Below are 20,295 nucleotides of genomic sequence, written 5' to 3'. Positions count from 1 at the left end.
AGACACGCCCCCCTTCCTATACAAACCCATTATAACTTCAAACTCCATTTTTAATCAGCTGACTCTGAGGAAGGTCGAAAGACCGAAACGTCAGTCTATACTTGCACCTAAATAAATAAAAGGCTTAAAAAGTCTGTGTTGCTCCAGCGTTGATCTCTTCTCCATTTTTAATACTTTTTTGTTGTATTTAATTATTTTCATTTTCCAAAGAATATATTAAAAATAAATGAAAACAGTCTCCTCATGTATTAGAAGGACAATATCAGTCACCAGAACCAAGGACGGGTGTTTCCGATTAATCTAACATGGTTAAAATGGAGTTTGTAGTTACAATGGGTTTGTATAGGAAGGGGGCGTGTCTGATAAAATGAATATCAAATATCTAAATACTGAATCAAGCAACTTAAAAACTGTCCGGGGTGCTCCCAAAAGCCTGAGTAGACGATGAAATGACCCAACGTTCTTTTTAAAGTGAAATATCCCTTCAAGTGTTAACAGTAACAATTATGCTGTCCGGCAGAAACCAGCTTGCGACGCTTTTGCATGTTTTTCCATAAATCAGGGCCATTGAACACCCTTTACGTCTGTTTGTTGGTAAAAAAACAACTAAAAATGTTTTAAAAAAAAGAGATCAAGCAAGACTATAACCAGGGGTCATCAACATGTCCGTACACAGACAAAATGTGTCCGTGGCAAAGACTTGGTCTTGTCCGTGGCATTTTTTTTTATTTACACACCATTATAATGTTCTTAGTTAGTTTACTTCAGAATATGTATGACTCTGATTTACTATGACACTATGTATGGAACATTAGGAGTCCTACTAGTACTAGTGGTTCTTAAATGTTTTATTTGCAAGGACCACCGTAACTCTGAGAGTGTACAAATGGAACCAAATGAACCTGTAAGGGTCCATTTGGTTCCATTTGTACACGCTCAGAGTTACAGACCTGTTATAAGGTCATTCAGGGCTCTTTATGTGTTTCTGGTAATATTATTGTCCACTCATTTTGTATGTCCGTGGCAAAAATTAGAATTTTGACCAAAATGTCCACCACAAGAAAGCATGGTGATGACCCCTGCTATAACTGAAGAGAGATACCTCCTCCACCAACCAACCCCAGCCCCATCCATCCTGAAAACTTGACCTCATAGCTTTTTAGATGTTGAGATGCTGAATTTCAATTAATAAACATGTTAAAACCTCTTTAAAAGTACTTGTTTTTGTTGTGGTTGTGTATTAATAACATGTCCAAAATAGGACTGCTGGACACGACCATCCACAGTTGTTGTGAGAGAGACACTAGTCGACTCCAGGTTGAACTTCAATGTTAATGTTAATGCCATTTTAATACATTCTCAATGTGCTCCTGCGTGCTAGCCCACAGCTTGATAATCCTGTTGTATGACTGGTTCTCACTGATAACGACCCCCCCACCCCACCCACCCACCCAGGAGCTTTATTCTGATAGTAGCCTAATCATGGCCATAGAGCAGTGGTTCTCAACCGGTGGTCCGGGGACCACCAGTGGTCCTTGGGGGGGTAGCGGACGGTAGCCTACCAGCGGGGGTCCCCAGCAAAATTTGTTAACATAGCGTCACGATTATTTTAACCACTTAGCTTTGGCTATTCAAAAATAGCAAATACACAAGCTCATAGCGTGGCACCGAGTGCCGCGCTATGAGCTTGTAGATCTGCTATTTTTGAAAAATCTTGAACATTTTGTGCATATCTTTGAATATTTATATTTATAAGCGAACATTTTTAACTCAAATCATTGCTTCTGGGGGTCCCTGGCACAAAATATTTTCAGATGGGGGTCCGCAGCCAAATATATATCAATTTAGGGTTCCTTGGCATGAAAAAGGTTGAAACCCACTTTCGTTCAGTAACAGGTGTCTCTCCAGCTCTCTATTAAATAGAAGATTTTCTACATTTTCAGGTTGGGATACTAATTGTATATAATGCTAACTAAATGCCTCAACTCCTACAATGCCAAGTGCTTAAGTTGTCAGGGTGAGGGGTCCCCATTTCAAATGTCATTATCTTGGGGGTCACGTCTGAAAAGTTTGGGAATCTGTAGTGCCACATTTTCTTATTCTTCTCCTGCCCAGTAGGCGGCGCGCCTGCTCATTGGAGTCGGACGCAACTTCCTTGAAATGCCAGACAAGAAGAACAACAAATCAGGGTTGCCATGTCTGCTTATTATAAGTAAGGTTTCTTGTAAATATTAAAAGTTGCGGCGAGTTGCGTTTTTTTTGTGCCAGGGACCCCCGCACCAGATTTGTGTTGTTAAAATGTTTCAAAGATAATAGCAGATCTAGCAGATCTACAAGTTCACAGTCACAACGTCTCGTGAGCTTGTAGATTGGCTCTTTTCAAATAGGCTAGATAGATCAGACAGGGGTTGACACTAACGCCTGCCCGCCTGCCCGGGGCAGGTAAATAAAACTTGCGGGCAGGTGGAGTTTGCTTTCAGCCTGCCCTATCGGGCAGGTGCGCATTTGAGTGGCAGTGGCGCAACCATCTTTAGTTCGCTATAAACACAACACGAAATATCTGTCTAAACACATGAACGTGGCCAGAGCACTCTGCCCCCCCCTTCTCTCTCTCTCTCCTTCCCTCCCACGCACACACACTGTGTGTAACACACACACTCTACGTGCAGTGGTTCTTATGAGTAGAGCCCAACTGATACATCGGTCATTATTTCACCGATGTGGCATTGTGGCATTGTTTTTTTTATCATCATTAATTTCCCCTACACTTGTCTTTTAGAACGTTGGAACTGCCATTTTACTAGAACTAACCAGTAGAGGTATAACACAAGTGAACTTCTTAGCAGCTGTCACATTCATTGTCAATGGCAGTGCCAGTGCATCTGTGCAGATCAAACCGTAGGCTAAACAACCCGACGTTTTATCAACAGCAGCATATAGATTAATAAATGTGACGAAATACAGTAAAATCCCAAACTTATGAGAGATCCAGCCATCAATAGAAGTTTATGCTATCATTCAAATAATAGAGAAGCTGTGACCTCACGCTCTGACGGACCAGAAATACATATAATCCTTTTGCAAAAAACATCCATGTTCCATTCCTTTTTTAAACAATGATCCAAATGGGAATTTTTCAGCAGCTAGAATCATGACAGTTTGACATTGTTTGAGCAGTTTTTGGTGCGTAAAACTAGTCACAAGCTCCCTCGTTAAGTTAATTGTGTGCACCTGCTGTGCTGCTTGCGCAGATCCCGGCCAGGCCAGGTTGTCTACCCAGGCCTGTAAAATTCATAGGCAGCCAATTGGAATGAAATCTGCTCAAACTGACTGATATACTGATACAGAACCATATATAGGCTATATAACGTCGCTGTCAGGTGGAAACCTTGTGTAGGAGCCATTTTGATGGTAGTATATTATTTCTTAGTTGGCATTATTACTTTTCGACACTGGGTGGCGGGCTCTAGTTTGAACAGCACTGGGTGTTACTTAAGGGGTCACAGGTGCACTGATTAGTTAGGACAGAGGACACAGGGTGGTGAGGAGCCACACCGTTTCTACCAGCAGCAAGGGAAAACAGACAGAACCACAATACAAAGAGTCACTGAAATAACCCTGCAATATTCAATGGTATGTTCATCATCAACTGCAACTACAATAAATGCACCTAAACTGGCTTTTTGGACTGGACTTCCATCTGTTATGTTTTTTTACTTGTCTACTGCGTAGGATCACTCCATTCACCACCTGTGAAGTAATGTGCAACATTGGAACAAAGGGAGAATGAAATTGCCATTACACAAATAATAATGGTATTAAAATGAGTTTGTGAATGTTGTGGCATGGGGGATATCACATGTAAAAGTGTACATTGTTTGTATATACCTGTCAGTGTGTGTAGAATCTGCACAGATATACACCGCGTATTTGGCCTCAGTTCATAGTTTTGTTGTTGGATTGTACAGCGCTGCGCTTCTAACTGTTCTCTGTTTTATAGAAATGGAAGAAATTCAACTTTGAATGAGGACAAAATGATTAACTTAAATAAATGCATTTATATATGAACTAAATGCTGCAAAAGTGCCGTGCTTCAGTGAGTGACTACCTGTACGTACATAGTACATATGTCACAGTACGTTTGGAGAACCAGTACGATTGAAGACAGAGCGCTCGTTTTTAGGCACGGGGCTCCTTCGGGGCGAGGCGGGGCTTTTCGAGACAGGGTTTATTAGCGAGGCTCGCGAGGAGGAGGAGGAGGACGGCGCTGCGAGGCGGGGGGTTATTACGCGAGGCTCGCGAGGAAGAGGAGCCTCCTCCTCCTCCTCCTCCTCGCGTTTTAAACCGTCCCGTCCTCTCCTTCTCTCCTTCTCCTCCTCCGAGGAGGAGGAGAAGGAGAGCGCGGAGAGGCGGGGCTTTGATGCGCCGACGGAGACCTGTCTTTTGTTGTTCCCCCCCACATAGCAACCAGGAAGCTACGCTAGGGGAACCATAATATCTATGAGGGGAACGCTGAACACGCGTTCACACGCACGGCGCGCCGACTTAGTGGAGCTTGAGGCCGAGGAAGCGCGCCCTCGCGCCTCCAGGCGCGAGTGCCCGCGGTGACCGGCCGACGCTCCACTAGTCGACTCAGCGCCGTTTGACTTGTAAACCGATAGGGACAGAATAGTTCTTTTCATGGATCACTGTGTGTGTGTGTGTGTGTGTGTGTGTGTGTGTGTGTGTGTGTGTGTGTGTGTGTGTGTGTGTGTGTCAGGGAGAAAGTAAAACAAAAGCCAGTAAAACACACAATAAAAGTATCTAAACAGTCCTGCTTTCAATAAACCAAAAAAAGCATGAGCGCGTGCGCGTGTGTGTGCGCGTGTGTGTTTGTGTGTGTGTGACTGTGTGTGTGTGTGTGTGTGTGTGTGTGGCCATATATGTTTGTGCACAAGCCTGGCTTGTGGCTCCCTCTAGTGCTGGGTGGGTGGTAAAAACGAGCGCGCATTCTTCAATCATACTGGTTCTCCAATCATACTGTAACACATACACAGGCATAAAGGGGCTTGTAAGTGATATGTTATCGTTAAAATAAGTGCTAAATAGTCCTATATTTCCTATATTAATCATTGCCATCCAGTGTTTGTTCTCCAGCTCTTTAGTAAACAGAACATTCATTTTCATGTCAGGATGTCATTGTTATCCAATCAAGAGAGAGAACATACAGGATACAGGATAAACAAGTGAAATAGGAAGTGATGAAACAAAAACCCAAAAAATAGACACATTTGGAACTGGAACACTTTATTATTGAAGCTGATAAATGATCTTTGTGGAGTTTCTCTTCTGATTGGATAAAACTGGTATCCTGACCTGAACATGTTCTGTTTACTAAAGAGATGGAGAGACGAGGAGACCCCTGATACTGAACAAACACTCTATACAATGATTACTATCACAATATAGAGCTGTAACTTAATCACTCTCAACATATTCTTCTTTATATCGTATGTCCAAAACTGTTACTTTTCAGGATTCAAATTCGAAAGCATCAAAAGTAGCAGATCTACAAGCTCGAAACGCGTCGCTTCGCGTCGCGTTTCGAGCTTGTAGATCTGCTGCATTTGATGCTTTTGTGTGACGCTGTAGTGTGATCAAGTGGGGCGTTAATTTATGAAAAACACACAAAGTTAGAATATGGAGATAAGAGGTTTCTGCCCGACAGCAAGGCAAATGCTCTATTAGCCTTAGCAGCCATATAACTCTGAAATACAACTTAAGATGTGCTTCAAAGTTTCCCCTAGTGATGTCACTGGAGTAAAAAACTACAACCTTTCTTGTTTTTTAGCCGCTATCCTCAGTGTTTACAAATGAAAGTAGAAAAGTGCAGTTCCTGGTGAAACTGTGAGCTCGCTGCAAGCAACAATGTAGAAAAAAGTGGAAATCAAGTAACTAGTTATGAACTAAATGTTGAGTAAATATGAATTAATTAATAGTAATGATTTACTAAGGATGAAAACCATGACCCACCTGGGACCACCGGGCCCGTCCAGTGAACCAGTCCAACTTGGGAGACCCCCGCCACCCTAACACACAGCAATGCACCGCATGGAGGTTTTGGAACAAACACCACTAGAGAGCGACTCTCCTCACTACTCCTACGTACCTACCTACTGTATGAGCACTCATCCTGGGCATAGAAGCCACCGGGGGGGAAAGCAGATCTACAAACCCACCACGTGTGGCCCTTAACTAATGATAAATTAACTTTGGTTAAGTCATAGTGACTTCCAATTAATGATGAATTCATGGTAAATCAATGTATGAGTTAATCATTAATAAAGCCTTAATTAAGCATTAATTAGGTGTACGAATTTGCTCCCTATGGTAAGTTGTGACCTGTGTTTCAAATGTCACAGTCTATTGGTGCATTCAAGTAGGCAGTTTTAATGTCCATTTGGTGCAAAATCAGGTTTTCCTGCTGCTTTCTGCATCAACACTCTGATACTAGTCAAGTTAGCTGTAAGAGAAAATGTCTCCTCATAATCAACTCCCATCTTTTGACTGTACGGTACCCTTTAGCCACATACCTAGCCTTGTATTTTTCAGACCCATCAATGTTGTTCTTAATCGCATAAACCCATCTACCCCCCCACTGCTTTCTTACCCTCAGGTAAGTTGATTATTAGAGTAAATGTGTTATTTTCTTTAATCGATTGCATTTCCTCATCCATCGCATGGACCCACTCTTTTGAGTTATCTGAGCTTAAAGGGGAATTTTGGACTTAGGTTTTCTTACCTTTTCTATGACGTTATGATATCTTAGGATGAATGGTACAGTAGAAAAAAATCATAACTCCATCCCGGGTCCGCCACAGCTTAAAACGTGCGCCAATAGGACTTGCGTTAGATCGCGTATTTTAATAGCTTTTTCAAAGTTTTTTTTTGGTGAGATCTGACGTTCATAGTGACAGAACACTATGTAAAAAAAACTCTTATTTTTTTTATTTTTTTTGGACAGTGTTCTGTCAGTATGAATGAAAAAAAAGCTATTAAAATACGCTATCAAATACAAGGCCTATTGGCGCACGTTTTAAGCTGTGGTGGACTCAGGATGGAGTTATGAAATGTTTCTACTGTACCATTCATCCTAACATATAACGTCATAGAAAAGGTAAAAAAAAACCTTAGTCCAAAATTCCCCTTTAAGGCTCCTGTGAAAGTTACAGGTACATTACATGTCACTCTGTAACAATAATCTATGTTACTTTGGTGTAACTTGGCTTCCTCCTCACTCTAGAAGGGTATCTTTTTGGCTCAGGTTTAGCTTCAACTGCCTGTGGTTGGCTACTCTCTTCAGCCTCATTGACTGGAACCTGGTCACTTTCTGGAGTTACATTCTGCCTAGTGTTGGCCCTGTGCTCCACCTTCAGATCACCATCATCATCATCAGGTGCAATGTTAGTCTGAGTCTGTTGCTCTACACCAGTTTAGAAACAAACTTGGCTAATCTATTTTTCTGCACTTTCCTGCTGTCAGGAAAATAGACAATAAAAAAAAGAAAATAGATAATATTTATTATTATTATTATTACTATTATTATTATTATTATTATTATTATTATTATTATTATATTTATTATTATTATTATTATTATTATTATTCCAGTGTGTTACTGCTCTATACATTATATCAACCACTTTCTACCTGCTGTCCCTATTTTGAGCATAGGGGGAAAAATGTCACAAATAAAAAAATAGTGAAAACACAAAACACACGTGAGCTTGTATATCAGCTATTTGTGGTTAACATGTGTAGTCGGGCAGAAACCTCCATATTTTAACTTTGTGATTTTTTTCCTAAATTAATGCCCTACTTGATCATGCAGCGTCACACAAAAGCATCAAAAGTAGCAGATCTACAAGCTCGAAATGCGGCGCGAAGCGACACGTTTTGACCTTGTAGATCTGCTACTTTTGATATTTTTTAATTTGAATCCTGAAAAGTAACAGTTCTGGACATATGAGGTTTCTACCCGACAGAGACGATGTAGTATACACACCTTTTGTGAGTAATTAACTATAAGGTCCAATTGGACTGTAACATCTTATGCAATTAATCTTATGGAATGATGCTGAATGCTGAATCCACTATATGAGGTGCATGGAAATCACCATTTATTAGCAAGTTAAGCTCTAATGCCATGACAGCGATTCCCTGGTTCGATTCCCAGACCAGCTCGACCATTGCTCTTTGTCACTCCCCTACTTTCTCCCCCACCTTGACTGTCTCTACACTGACCTATCCAAATGAAGCAGAAAGGCCCGAAAAGATACATTTAAATTTGAATGCATTTTACTATTTGAATATCCGGATCTGCAGACCCAGTCCGGGTTGCTTCCTAATAAAAATAGTAAAATCAACAGGAAGTTGACATTTTTATTTAAAAAACAAACAGTACTGGGTTTGATGATGTTCTATATTGTCTGAATCAGCTTTGTTTGTGTTTGTGTACGTGCCAAAAGAGTGACTTTGAGAGATGTTTTGAATTATCACTTTCTAATCAATGGAGCAATTATTTTTGATTTCTTGTCCACCTTTGGAGTTACATCATAGCAAGGTAAATACACAACCCAAACCTCTACCAAAGTGGTCTTGTCCTTTAAGTGATAGAAGCTTCTAGATCATGTGACAACAATCTCTCTCTCTCTCTCTCTCTCTCTCTCTCTCTCTCTCTCTCTCTCTCTCTCTCTCTCTCTCTCTCAATCAGGAAGTGAAATTAATGTTCGGGGAGTTTCCGGTGGGACGCTTCAACACCACACACACACACACACACACACACACACACACACACACACACACACACACACACACACACACACACACACACACACACACACACACAAAACAGTGTGGTTTTGCGTGTGTCTGTCTGTCTGTCTGTCTGTTTCAACTTTTAACATCAGATTTAAAGTGTCCTTATTGCCATGAGCAACACGTTGACATTACCAACAAGAGTCAAATAAAACAAACAATAAATAAATACATGATTATTTACAGTCTGTGAGGTTGTTGACATCAACATGTCTCTCTAGTAACTGGTGATGATTAATAAAAGAATAATTCTGATTGGCTGCTGAGTGAATCAGGAAGTGAAATTCAAGTTTGAGTTCAACCGCACACACACACACACACACACACACACACACACACACACACACACACACACACGCGCACACACACGCACACACACACACACACACCTCTCATGTGACACTTTGATCACATGACCAGTGTGTTTTTAAAGACATTAGATGGTTTCAGCAGTGAGATGTAATGAGGCTTGGATTGATGTTTAATGAATGAACAGCATTTTACCAGCAACGCTGAACACACACACACACACACACACACACACACACACACACACACACACACACACACACACACACACACACACACACACACACACACACACACACACACACACACACACACACACACCATCAGTGAGATGTAATGAGGCTTGGATTAGAGGAGCGTCTGTGAGTTCAGTTTACAGAGGTTCCCGGTTTGATTCCTGACTCCTCCTGGCTTCATGTTGAAGTGTCCTTGAGCAAGGCACTGAACCCCTAACTGCTTCTGATGAGCAGGTTGGAGGAAAGCCTGGTATTCATTCTAAAACTGAGCCCTGTGATCCGGTTTAGAAAAAGGGGGAGGGGGAGGGGGGGGGGGGGGGGGGAATCGTGTTCCGGTGGTTGGTTCCGGTTGGTGTCGCATTGTTTTTGTTCCCCACATAATGTGAATCAGTTTGTTTAGTCAGGCTACGAGTTAGAATAAAAGATGAACATACCAAACCAGTGGGTGGATTTTTTTTTGTGCAGCTCCATCGTTTTAGCTATTTTCAGAAAGAGAAAGAAAAGAAGACGGGGGACGGGGGGGCAAGGAGAGAATAAAAGATGAATTAAACAAAGATATTTACATACTGTATGTACATGAGGAGACATAAGGTGCATAAGGTACAGTATGTACATGAGGAGACATAAGGTGCATATGGTACAGTATGTACATGAGGAGACATAAAGTGCATAAGGTACAGTATGTACATGAGGAGACATAAAGTGCATAAGGTACAGTATGTACATGAGGAGACATAAGGTGCATAAGGTACAGTATGTACATGAGGTTAGACATAAGGTGCATAAGGTACAGTATGTACATGAGGAGACATAAGGTGCATAAGCAGCAGCTATATACCATATATGATTATGTGCAATAATACAGACTGTCGTCTTTCTGGAAACAGATGATGTAACATCTTATCTTTAATCTGATTGGCTGATTCTTCTGAACTAAAGAACGAGTCCTCCTTCATTCTCTTTCAGACTCCAGAACTTCTCTTTCAGTAAACATCTGTTTACTCTGATCTGTTTATTCTGATCTGTTTATTCTGATCTGTTTATTCTCATCTGTTTATTCTGATCTGTTTATTCTGGTCTGTTTATTCTGATCTGTTTATTCTGATCTGTTTATTCTCATCTGTTTATTCTCATCTGTTTATTCTGGTCTGTTTATTCTGATCTGTTTATTCTCATCTGTTTATTCTCATCTATTGAGTTCAGTTCAGTTTTGATCAGTGATGATGAAGATTACAGCCACCCTCCTCATCCTCTCCTCTGTACTTCATGTCAAAGCGATCCCAGGAAGTAAGTACATTATATTTATGTTATTATATAATATATACATTTATATCTACTGTTATTATATAAAACCAAATATGAACAATGCACAATACAAACAAATGACATGCGCACGCATAAACTCACACTCACACACACACACACACACACACACACACACACACACACACACACACACCCTCCTTTTACTACCTGTCAGACTCGCTGACAGGCGGGGCTAAAGGGGCCTCAGGCGGGGGGGGGGGGGGGGGGGGGACCCGCCGGCAGAGACATCGCAAACTTTTTCACATATAATTCATTTAATTTATATTTGTATTTGTGTGGTGGTGGACTGGTGGAAATGCGCGCTGCGTGCGTCGCGACGTGACTGTGTGTGTGTGCGCTGCTGCGCATCTGATCAGAGAGAGAGAGAGAGAGAGAGAGAGAGAGCGAGAGCGAGAGCGAGAGCGAGAGCGAGAGAGAGGGGGGGGGGTTGCCGGGTCAAATCTATGAAAAAAGCAAAAATTTGCGCTTACAGGATTGATTGATTGATTGAATATTTTAAAAGGTCCGTCCAAAAAAGTCCTTGTGGTCTTGTTTTCCATTGAGGTCCTTGTATTCAATTCATAAACATATAATATTCATAGACCGGCTTGCTTATTGCTCTCACAGAATATGGCAACACTAGAAGTTACAAGTCACGGGGAGAAAAGTAAACAAAACATTGTGTGGATTTATGATGAGACAGAAAACAGCATGTTTTCAACTAGAAATGATGAATTTAGGAGATGTTTGGACGTTGGAGGGACAGCTATTGAGTACAGAATGTTTAATGTGCAGAAGTGGCTGCCGTGCCTATGAGTAAAAGTGCAAAAGTATAAAATGGACTTGTAATCTCGTATCAAAAGTAAAAGTACTCATTATGCAGAATGTCCCATTTCATGTTTTCAAATGTATAAAAACCTTTTGAAAATAGCAGATCTACAAGCTCTGTGAGCTTGTAGATCTCTGTGAGCTGTAGATCTCAGCCCTAGGCTACATTTGAAAATAGCCCTGTAAAAGTACTCACAAGGACTGGAGTACTTTTACTTTTGGTACTCAAAGTACATTTTTATACCAATACTTTTGTACCTTTACTGAAATTCATTTTTAATTGACTTTTACTTGTAAGGGAGTATTTCTACATTGCATTATTCATACTTTTACTTAAGTAAAACATGTGAATACTTTTTCCACCACTGGTTATGAACAGAACTGACTATATATTGGCTTGAGGCTAAAGTGGCCAACGTGAAATCGCGCAAAGACACCCGACTTAATGTTTTGAGGTCAAAAATAATAATAAATTAATTCAAAAACCGAGAAAAACCCGAAAATAATAATAAGAAATTAATAAATAACTGAATTAAAACCCCCCATGCACGCGCACGCAAGCATGGGGGGGGGCACTTTCGAAAAACTTGTCCCCCCACCCAAGAATCCTGTCATCGGCCCACACACACACACACACACACACACACACACACACACACACACACACACACACACCCTCCTTTTACTACCTGTATATACAATATTGAATCAGTGTGAATAAAACATTTGACAGGAAGCTACTTTTAATATCCAACCTTTCACTTCATATAAGAACCAAACATGATTGTTTAACATGATGATTATGTGTTATTGTCACTGTGAAGAAGTTTGTTGTTTAACGTCATCTTTGTTTTATTTCCAGTGTTCCATGAGAACATTATAGTCTTTAGCTGTTCAGACACAGTTAAAGACTCATATAAAGAGTGGATGATGGGACTGGATGGTGAAGTGATGGTGTACGCAGACTTCAACAAAGGGAAGGTGGTGGAGCCTCAGCCTCCGTTTGTAGATCATATGACCTTCACAGGAGCTTATGATGTAGCTTTGGGTCAGCAGGCGTTCTGCAAAGCCAACCTGGACATCGTTCGCACTGCCTTGAAGAAACCACCAGTGAAAGGTACATGAATACTATTAACACAATAGTTATTAACTAAAACGGTTGAACACGCACACACACACACACACACACACACACACACACACACACACACACACACACACACACACACACACACACACACACACACACACACCTTTACTTATTTATTTGGATTTTCAATATAAAGACATGAATTATGTCAAAATCCAAGATAATACGATTATACAACAGTTACCATCAAAGTAAAACATATCAGAATGTATTCATATTGTGAGGCATTCGCTCTCAAAATAACAACCTTTTTGCAAGTGTTTTCTCTGTTATCCTGGAAATACATGATGGGGTCTGACTGACTGACAGACAGACAGACAGACAGACAGACAGACAGACAGACAGACAGACAGACAGACAGACACTTTAGCTTAAGTAAAACATTTGTGTTAATGTTGTTTTATGGTCGGTTAATGAATGAATGAATAAAAACATTTGCGCATGAGTCGCGCACGCATGTGGTCCGCAACACAGGTGCGGGGGGGGGGTACAGTTTATGCCCGGTCAACATTAGATTCCAGCAGCTGGACGGACGGACGGACGGACGGAAAGACAGACAGACAGACAGACAGACAGACAGACAGACTCAGCCGCACTAGACAACTGGACACATAGAGAAACAAAACCTAAAACATTTTAATGCCAGATTTCACATCCTGAACCTATTGTAGACTTTATGTAGAGACATATTTGGCTGATGGGGGGCAGTTAGCCTAGTGTTGATATTATACAGATGAATAAAACTGAACATTAATTACATTTTTCATTGTCGACTACTTCCAGATGGATATGTGTACTATGAGACTCACCGCTGTGTGTTCAACTCCAGTGAGCTGAAGGACATACAGTACATATACTCAAATGATTTCGATGGTGATGAGTTCCTCAGGTGGGACAGTAGAGTAGATCAGTTTGTTGGATACACTGAGTATGGTGTGAGGCAGGCAGAGCGCATCAATAAAGATCCTGGAGCACTGGCTGTGATGAGAGAAAACCGAGAGGCACGCTGCAAACACAACATTGAGGGCTACTACCCCCGTGTTCTGAACAAGAGAGGTGAGCTGATCTCAGAGCAGCACTCAACACTCATCACCTCATAAACTATAACATGAAATCACATGATTCTATTCAGAGATGATTAATGGTGTTAATATTGATCATATAATAATTATTACATATTTCTTTATCTGCTGAGAAACATTTCAGATCCTCTTGATTTATACTGTAACAGGCTGTCACGCAGTGGAAATAGCAGATCTACAAGCTCACAACATGTGGTGTCACCATCGTACAGTAGTATAAATGAAACATAGATTTAGGCTATGAGCGTTTTCACCTACATATAATGACCTGCCTAAAACAAAGACAGCAGGATTAATGTTTTTAAATTATCGTTAAAAAGAACCATGCAGGCTAAAACACACCTCTATACACTTAATTTCACCACCTGATTTTATATTTTAATTATTGTCTTAACTAGTTTGTTTTGTATGTTTTTAATCACAATATTTTACAGGATTATGTGTATTGTTTTGTTTGTTTATTAAGCAATATCATTTGCATACAATGATATTGCTTTGTTTATTGTTGTTTATGTAAAGCACTGTGTAACTGTGAATTATTTAATATGTTTATATTATATAATATAAATGCATTCTACGTTGTAGAAAACTGTAGACTATTGTAGAATCTACAGTACTCTGGTGCCATCTGGTGGCCAAACACTGACATTTACAGTTACAATTTACAATGTAGGCATTTATCAGACGCTCTTAATCCAGAGAGATTTACAGTAAGCAAGGTAAAATGCATAGAAATATTAATCTAGGATCATATGTAAACCAATAACCTATCATCAGTCTAAACAGTATAATATCAAACAAATAAATAATATGTACATTGAAACTATCCAAATTATAGGATGCCAGGTTGAACCTGGCATCTGTCTACATAATATGCTATCTAAATGATCTAAATTACATTTTAACCTTTGAATAAGACTGCAAGGTCGTCAAGGCTATAGGTCAAGAAGGGAGAAGAGTCTAGGACATGAGGAGCGTTGTCCAGGGTGTTTTAGAGAAGGGAGAAGAGTCTAGGACATGAGGAGCGTTGTCCAGGGTGTTTTAGAGAAGGGAGAAGAGGCTGGGACACGAGGAGCGTTGTCCAAGGTGTTTTAGAGAAGGGAGAAGAGTCTAGGACATGAGGAGCGTTGTCCAGGGTGTTTTAGAGAAGGGAGAAGAGTCTAGGACGTGTGGAGCGTTGTCCAAGGTGTTTTAGAGAAGGGAGAAGAGTCTGGGACATGAGGAGCGTTGTCCAGGGTGTTTTAGGGAAAGGAGAAGAGTCTGGGACATGAGGAGCGTTGTCCAGGGTGTTTTAGAGAAGAGAGAAGAGTCTGGGACGTGTGGAGGGTGAGAGGTTGTATAGGGTTGGATCAGGTATATGGAGGTGTTATACCTTTGGTTGGTTTGTAGGCCAACATCAGTGTTTTGTACTCTGTGAGGGCAGCAACTGGAGGGTCAATGGAGGGAGAGGAGAACGGGGGAGAGCCGGGAAATGTGAACATTTTGGCTGGTTGAAGAACAAGTGTGTTGCAGCTTTCTGGATCATTTGGATGATATACAATTATTAATGATAATAACATGTTCCTACTTCCTATGACGGTTATATAATAATAATAATAATAATAATAATAATAATAATAATAATAATAATAATAACTAGACGGGTCGCAATTCTGGGAAATTGCAAAGTGTGGTTGCGCCGACGCGATTCGCGGGTCGGTGCCGCCGGGACCCGAGTAATACGCTGGGAGGAATACCGTCGGAGGCTGCGGCAATTACATTGTCACGTCACTCCTGAGATCACTTGCTTTTCATTTTGAGAGGATTGATCCCCAAAAATCATGTTTTTGCATAAAACGGTTACGTTTTGGGCATTTGTGGCGCCCTCTATGGGTCAAAGTGGAAATTATTCTGGGGATTCGTTGAGTAAACCCTCAAATTTGGGATTGACCGGACGTTTCGTTCGTGATTTGTAGCATTTGTGGTAAAACGGGCCCCTCCCACTAACTTTGGAAGCCATTTACGGACGAACGGTAAGGACTATCAAAATGCCGTTTGGATATGTTTATCGCATGGGCCCAGAGATCATGTGTACCGATTTTTGTTAAATTTGGACAAAATATATGGGAGGAGGAGCTAAAAGTGTGTTTTGAAGAAAATTCAAAATGGCGGAAAATCTATCCTGACGCAAATGGGCGTGGCCTATATGGGGAGTTGCGTCATGACCCAAGGAATCTAGGGAAAAAGAAATTTTGATTTTACGACCTACGGTTCAAGAGTTATAGGCCAAAACGTAAAGGGGGCTGTTATAGTGCCACCATGTGGCCGATTAGTGTAATTATTTTTTCAATAATTTTGGACTAAATTATAAACCTCCCCACCAAATCTGGTAACTCTAGCTCTTACGGTTTCTGAGAAAAAAATACTTGAATTTGAGTTTTTTCACTTTTCCATTAAAGTGGATGGGGAAATTTAATGCACTAATAAATCAATATCAATAAAACTATGCAACCAATCTCTTAGCAAAATACACGCACAGGATTCCCGGTGAGACCGGTCATTTTGACATATGGCACTAAATTGGGAAAAATAAACTGTGGGAGGAGAGACCCGGCAAAATAAAGTTTATCTAGAAGAATAATAAAGCCGGAGGATTACTATAGTCTGGTTGCCCTGTTAGGGCAACCACACTAATAATGATAATAATAATATATCTTATTTATCCAGTGGAGCCCAAAGTGAGTCTGAAGTCAGAGACTCCCCCTCGTCGTGGTGAACACACTCACATGCTGAGGTGCAGCAGCTACGACTTCTATCCTAAAGTGATCCTGGTGACCTGGTGGATAGGTCAAGAACCTTTGACCTCTGTTCTCTCCTCTACTGACGTGCTGTCTGATGGAGACTGGTACTACCAGTACCACTCCTACCTGGAGTACACACCCAGGTACACACCTAACAGACACCTATACATAGAAATACACACCTAATAGACACCTATACATATATTCTTTAAAAATAAAACAAGTGTTACTCACTTGCTGAAAATTGCCCATTAATTGGTAAGCTAATATTAAGTCACACACACACACACACACACACACACACACACACACACACACACACACACACACACACACACACACACACACACACACACACACACACACACACACACACACACACACACACATACGATTCCTCCCGAGTCCCGTGTTTATCACCAGTCTACTCCAGACACAACTACGCAGCAAGCTCGTCGTCGTGCAAAAGCATGACGAACGCACACAGAGACCCGCGTGCGAGTGTGCTATACATGAATACACACACAGGAATACGCTATAACGTGCATATCTCGTTGCTAAGTTTCTTCTGCCTCTTGCCTTCCTATTTTTCCTGCAATGGGGAGGGAATAGTGGAATACACAATAAACACTAGAGCGGAGGAGAGCCCAGCGGGGCATTCACGCTCCTACACAAAAATAGTCAAACCTTTTTTTCTTCTCCAAAAAACTAAATAATAACAATATCAACGGATCAATGTGTCGAAGCGCGGCGCGTTTCAGTGTGTAGATCGGCTACTTTCACAATCTGTCCTAATGTTAGTGTTAATTAACAGCTGCTCACTCACTGCCAGACCGGGCGGGGAGGAGGGGCCGCTTCAGCTCTGAGCAGATCCACATGGACACACATTCAACTTGAGGACGCACGCACGTCATGATTATTTTAGGCGGAGAAAATATCAGTATAAGCTTATCTTATTGCCTATAACAGTATAGTGATATGGTGCCTAATTGTAGTTGTGTTTTTAATCTTACATTTACATATAATAGTTCATTGTTTAGTTATTATGGTGCCCCCCCTGCACCGTGGTTCCCCCCCTGCACCGTGGTGCAGAGGGGGCACCTGTGCGTAGGTACTGATCATCCTCATCAGATAGAAAACATGCTGTGCTTTTGAAGAGGATCATCAGCAGGAAAACGTGTGTGTGTGTGTGTGTGTGTGTGTGTGTGTGTGTGTGTGTGTGTGTGTGTGTGTGTGTGTGTGTGTGTGTGTGTGTGTGTGTGTGTGTGTGTGTGTGTGTGTGTTACAGATCAGGAGAGAAGATCACATGCATGGTGGAACATCCCAGCCTGACCGCGCCTATCAAGATGGACTGGGGTCAGTTACTGTAATCTACTCTATTCTACTGTAATCTACTGTAATCTACTGTATTCTACTGTAATCTACTGTAATGTGTTACACTGCACTCTGTTTTAAGGGTTCAAGGATTCTTCTCTTTTTGTACCTGAAGGTACATTTGTTTTGCAGAAAGGAAACACAGCAATCCAATTAAAAACAAGACACAATAATAATACAGACACCAGAAATAAGAATCAATACAAATACATTAAAACATCCTAAAAAAGTAACCATTCTAATAAGAAGGTCATGACAGGAGCCTCACCTACTTAGAGCTTAAAGGAGAGATCCGCCCATTTTAAGTGTTATCTTTGATGTGTCGCTAATCACTCACCATCATTGAAAGGGACGTTGAGTTATTTCAGAGAGTCCCGTGTCCTGCAGTCTGTCGACCCCCTCCGTTGGCATAATGGGAGCCCGTGTAAGAGTGAAAATCGTCTATTATAACCGATGCAAAGTTAGTATTTTCTCTACTACTGCTCATTGTGGAGTCTCATGATATACTCAAACGTGCACTGAATGTAGCGAACGAGCTATCGTTCATGCAGAACGAGATGATGCTGGTTGCTTACTTCTTCCACAGACGCCAGGTTCTGTGGAAGAAGTAAGCAACCAGCGTCGTCTAGTTCTGCACGAACGATAACTCGTGTGCGACTCAATGTTATTTCAATGATGGTGAGTGATTAGCGACACATCAAAGATAACACTTAAAATGTCCGGATCTCTCCTTTAAGTGTCTTGTGTCTAGATCAGGTACATCATCTTTGTTTACTAATGGATGCAGGTATAAAGACATTTATAGAATTTATAATATAATATAATATAATATAATATAATATAATATAATATAATATAATATAATATAATATAATATAATATAATATAATATTTGTATTGTCAGATGACTCCATGCCAGAGTCAGTGAAGAACAAGGTGGCCATGGGAGCATCAGGTCTGGTTCTGGGTCTGGTCTTGTTCCTATCTGGATTCATCTACTACCAGTGGAAGAAACAAGGTGATTAGCATGTTTAATTGACATGTTTCATTAATTAATCTACTACCAGTGGAAGAAATGAGGTCAGATCAACAGAGGATCACATGACATGTGGAACCCTCACATAAATGCAAACAAACAAACAAACAAACAAACACATATGTAAAGCCACAACCTAAACTGGTTTATATTGGTTTAGAACCTTAACCAGTTTAGACCAGTTTAGACGACCTAGTTAGAGGTCAAAGTGTGTGCTATGTTGTCACATTTAGTCTTAAATAGGAGTCAAATGTTCAAATTAGTTCTGATGCAACATGTGACCCTGATGACTGAACCCTAATGTTGTTGTGTTGTTGTGTTATTGTGTTGTGTGTACATTTATGCATTTTATGGAGAAATACACACAATACAGTACATAGGATTTATTTGTGTGTCTGTTTTAACTGTCTCTCTTCTTCTTCTATCAGGTCGTATTCTGGTGCCGACAGCCAATGACGATCTTTAGACTCCTCCCACACACCCAGGTTCACTTCCTCTTTCTTTTTACTAAACCTTTTTACATATACATTCATACAGTTTTTATGTATAAAAGTGTATACAACTAGAAAACATACACATAACAACATGCTTGTGTAAGAAGTGAAACAACTAGCCTGGTACACCATCCCGGTCGCGTGAATTCACATTATCATGTGTCTTCTGCTTAATTTCTTATAATAATGAATCTAATAATCAAATGTAATAACCAAATGATTTGTTGTATCAGACAACACTGATGACAATGTGGTCAGTTGGGGGGGGGTGCTCTGGGTGAACTGTGTAGTTTGGACCATTCATCATCAATCAAATATAAACATGTTTTACATGACGCAGGAGTTTAGATCCCATAGCCTGAGAGGACGTTCAGGTGACTCAGTTAGGAAGTGAAGAGACAATGCAGCCAAACTCTGAACCAATCATTTGAACACAACATTTCAGTGAACTGTACCCAATGATTCAGTTAATTGAAAACACTGATCATTCCATCACTAGCAGGATCAAAGACAGAACCTTGTGGTCCAAAGGAGAGTGTTCTACCAACTGAGCTGCCCTTCCTACTAAGATACACTATTGACAAAGTATTGGTCAAATGTTGTTTGAATGGACTGAGTTGTTTCTACTTTGATGGTTACTGTAGTTCCAGGGAAGGTGCTGGGAGGTTAGGTTTTTAAGTAGTTTAGGATTACTAATAACTTGTTCATGATCTATTAACTATTAATAGCATAGTTTTATAAATAATCGTTAAAGCATTAACCATTAACACACATTTAACAAGTTATAAATAACACATTATCTAATCATTTGGGAATGATTAATTTAATTTTATAAGGGAAGGTTA

The 20,295-nt window shown here is 40.6% G+C and overlaps 1 protein-coding gene across 5 annotated transcripts in view; it reads left to right on the top strand.

The window, feature by feature from the left end:
* Positions 1–20,295, top strand: part of LOC308105166 (H-2 class II histocompatibility antigen, E-S beta chain-like) — a 60,029-nt gene that overhangs the window by 11,163 nt on the left and 28,571 nt on the right. The window contains exons 3-9 of one of the 5 annotated variants that reach the window (XM_080455797.1): positions 10,605–10,688; positions 12,397–12,651; positions 13,468–13,740; positions 16,473–16,689; positions 17,835–17,902; positions 18,825–18,938; positions 19,385–19,441. In XM_080455797.1, the coding sequence (XP_080311923.1) occupies positions 10,622–10,688; positions 12,397–12,651; positions 13,468–13,740; positions 16,473–16,689; positions 17,835–17,902; positions 18,825–18,938; positions 19,385–19,422 (1,032 nt within the window). In that variant the 5' untranslated portion in view covers positions 10,605–10,621 and the 3' untranslated portion in view covers positions 19,423–19,441. The other 4 variants (XM_080455801.1, XM_080455800.1, XM_080455798.1 and 1 more) reach the window with 4 other exon arrangements.

The sequence above is a fragment of the Gymnoscopelus braueri genome (assembly GCF_963280865.1).
Source record: "Gymnoscopelus braueri genome assembly, chromosome: 1".
NCBI lineage: Eukaryota > Metazoa > Chordata > Actinopteri > Myctophiformes > Myctophidae > Gymnoscopelus > Gymnoscopelus braueri.
Note: the sequence above shows the minus strand (reverse complement) of the source record. Positions and strands in the feature narration are given on the sequence as shown.